Genomic DNA, 3,030 nt, shown 5'->3' on the forward strand with positions numbered 1-3,030 from the left:
TACCCACTAAAGTGGCTGGTGAGTGTATATACTCTCAGTGGTATGTGCATGCCTGCATTCATGCTGTATACTGTATGTGTTGTAGAATGCAAAGGGAGTGTGAGCATTTGGAAAAATGGCTGCAAGCCGCTGAGGAAAAAGCGGTGAAGGAGGAAAATCTTGGTCTCCTGCAGGAGGAAGTACTTCAGCAAAGGTAAGGTGTTTTCTGGGTGAAGACATGTGATGCTCTGAATGTGATGTTTCAACACCTGTGGAAATTGTAAAAATCAACACTTCTTCAGATGTATTTATGATGTATTATCAGACAGTGTACAGGACAAAATGTACTGTGTATATTTTAATCAAGTTAATTTATAGACTTCTTACAATAATTCTTGTATCTAAAATTCATTTTTAAGTGACAGAACAAATCTGCCTGCACTTTGTCCAGGAGTAGTTTTCTTTAATAGTAGTATATATTCTTTTGAAAAGTTAAGGCATTAGGGTGGTATTCCTGATTAAACCAATAGTAATATCTTTTTAGGAAGATGTGTTCAGTTAGACCCAGAAAGACTTAACAAGGTAGTAAATTCGGTGCCAAGTCTGATCTGTACATGTACACCTAATCAGGAACATTAATGTTGTTGCAAAAAGGCTGGAAAATCATGGGCTTAGGTATAATCATCCATCAAATGCATGGTTTCACTATGAAACTTTGTTAATGACATCTAGGTGAATTTCTGTTTTGTTTTCTTCTTAACACATCTTGAGGCACATGTGACAGATTTCCCCTTTTTGCTTATAGCCTTTCCTTGGCAAAATTTATTTTTGTGCCCCTTATGAACATATGAAAGTGAATAAACTGTTACTGATCATCAGCCCTCTTTTCATTCCTTTTTCCTGCAGAGTGAGGACAGAGCTCCTCAGTCAGCTCGTATCAGCCTTGCAGAACAGCACGCTTCAGCAGTCTGTGCTGGTTGAAGAGAGTAGCAAACTGCTGGAACAGTACCACAACTTCCACACTAACATACAGTGTAGCTCCAAGGACAAACAGCAAACTCTGAGCAGGGACATTGAGGTATTTCAGGCTTTGTCTAAGTCCACACAAGCCTGGGTCGAAGATCTGAGACGAGCCGCCGACTCTCCACTTAGCCTTGGAATCCAGAGCCCTGTAGAGCAGAAACTTCACCGAGCTCAAGTAAGAAAACTTCACCCACTTCATTTTCTCTCCATATCTGGCAAATCATATTCTGCACCATATCTGAACATGATTAATTTTGCTTAGCTGTGATGACACCTCTGTGTCATCACAGCTCTGTTAATTGTTTTCATCTACATTTGTTCCAACTTGTCCCTAAAAGAGGAGCGTCTGTTGTGCAGAACTGATGACTGAAAAGCTCGGAGAATATTCCGGAGGGCGTGGTTATGTTGCAAAATTTCTGATGTCTGTTATACCAGCAGAATCCAGAGGGGTATTCTTTGTACGTTGCTAAACAGATCCTAGATGAAATGAACAATCCTGGATTTTCTAGTGATAAAGTTACCTGGATATTTCTGTTCTCCAAACCCCACCTGTGTTGTGGATTAGAAAAGCTGTATTAAGTCATCCAAGATAAGGTCGTGGTCTCATGGTCAGTGACTAGACTGTGATCAGCTGGTTTCTGATTGGCTGCGTCCAGATGTCTGGAGAGAGCGCAGTCTGTCACTGCAGCAGAGAGCTTCTGCTGGAAGGCGACCAAGAACTTAAATTTGATTTGCATGTAACTACAAAAGCAGAATTCTGCAAAATGCAGAGAGAAGTGGCTGACCAAAGGGTTCTGTCAATCTCTTAATACCATCTGTTTTCTTTAAACTGGTCTTATTATAATGGCTCCAATGTCAGCAAGTCGCTTCCTGCTCTGACACCCTTTAAATCTGTGAAGTTTTCTTGTTTCATAAAATAAGTCTGAGAACAAACCTGCTACCAAGCAGGTTTGAGATATGTACATGTTACCATGACAACAAGTCCCGTGAGACTTTCAAAGAACCAGCAGATCCAGGATAATGTGAAATTGTCACCAAAATTATCGGGCTAACTTCTTAATCTGTGTACAAAGGACACCCCCTAGTTCATGGCACTGTGTTCTGAGTAAGGTATGTACAGCTCTGTAAAAAATATTTTGCAGGCTTTGGTAAGTGTGACAGCAGAGGGGGAGGCTCGCCTTGAAGAGCTCAGAGTTACTGGAAATAGTCTAAGCCAAAGAGTGTGTGATAGAGTTGACTTGAAACAGGAAGTTAAAGAAACCATTCAGAAAACAGAGGAGCAGTGGACGAACCTTCTGCAGTCTCTTGAGCCTTATTACAGGTGAGTGGAGCCAATGATTGCAAAATGCAAGAAGATGATTACCTCGAATCATTTTATGGGTAATTCATGTCAGTAGTAATTCTAATCTCTTGGGGCTTCAGGGTTCTTCAGACTGGTTCAGAGCTCACCTCTTCCTACCTGGCCCAAAGACAGGAAGCCTGCTGCAGAGTGGAAGCGCTGCAGCGCCAGACTGCTCAGCTCCCCACTTTATTCCCTTGGCCTGGCACAGCAGAGCGTAGACACGCCTGCCTTCTAGCACGTCATCTGTGGGATGAAACAGAATCCCTGCAATTAACTCTTACCACCTTGGCTGAAAAGAGGAGAGACCTGGCTGAGCAAACAAACGACACTATCTGGAAAGACTCCTCCTGGGTGGAGCTGGACACCTGCTGGTCAGGACTCATGGCAGAACTGAAGGTAAAACTTCACCTTGGATATTTAAGTGGTATTCATTGTTTTTAGTAAATGTGTTGAGCCAGTTGTAACTAGTTAAGAAGTTTAAATAGTTAACATTAGCTAAAAGCTCAAGGTTTTGTCCTCCATGTTGGGGGACTCGCTCCTATGTAGATATAAAAGGCTCATTCTAAGCTAAAGAAAACACAATTATTCTTATTTTCTTGTGATTACACATTATTGAAAACAGAATTATGCATACTGTAGCCCATTTCTGTGAATAATTTCTTCTAGATCTTACACATTGCACCTTT

The 3,030-nt window shown here is 41.4% G+C and overlaps 1 protein-coding gene across 1 annotated transcript in view; it reads left to right on the forward strand.

Moving 5' to 3' along the window:
• The window catches only part of LOC109962288 (nesprin-1-like), a 53,264-nt gene that overhangs the window by 21,346 nt on the left and 28,888 nt on the right, over positions 1 to 3,030 (forward strand). The window contains exons 33-36 of the mRNA XM_020603868.1: positions 86 to 193; positions 886 to 1,177; positions 2,145 to 2,323; positions 2,425 to 2,740. Coding sequence (XP_020459524.1) covers positions 86 to 193; positions 886 to 1,177; positions 2,145 to 2,323; positions 2,425 to 2,740 — 895 coding nt within the window. The remainder of the gene's footprint in view (positions 1 to 85; positions 194 to 885; positions 1,178 to 2,144; positions 2,324 to 2,424; positions 2,741 to 3,030) is intronic.

This window comes from Monopterus albus, unplaced genomic scaffold, assembly GCF_001952655.1.
Source record: "Monopterus albus unplaced genomic scaffold, M_albus_1.0 scaffold63.1, whole genome shotgun sequence".
NCBI classification, from domain to species: Eukaryota; Metazoa; Chordata; class Actinopteri; order Synbranchiformes; family Synbranchidae; genus Monopterus; species Monopterus albus.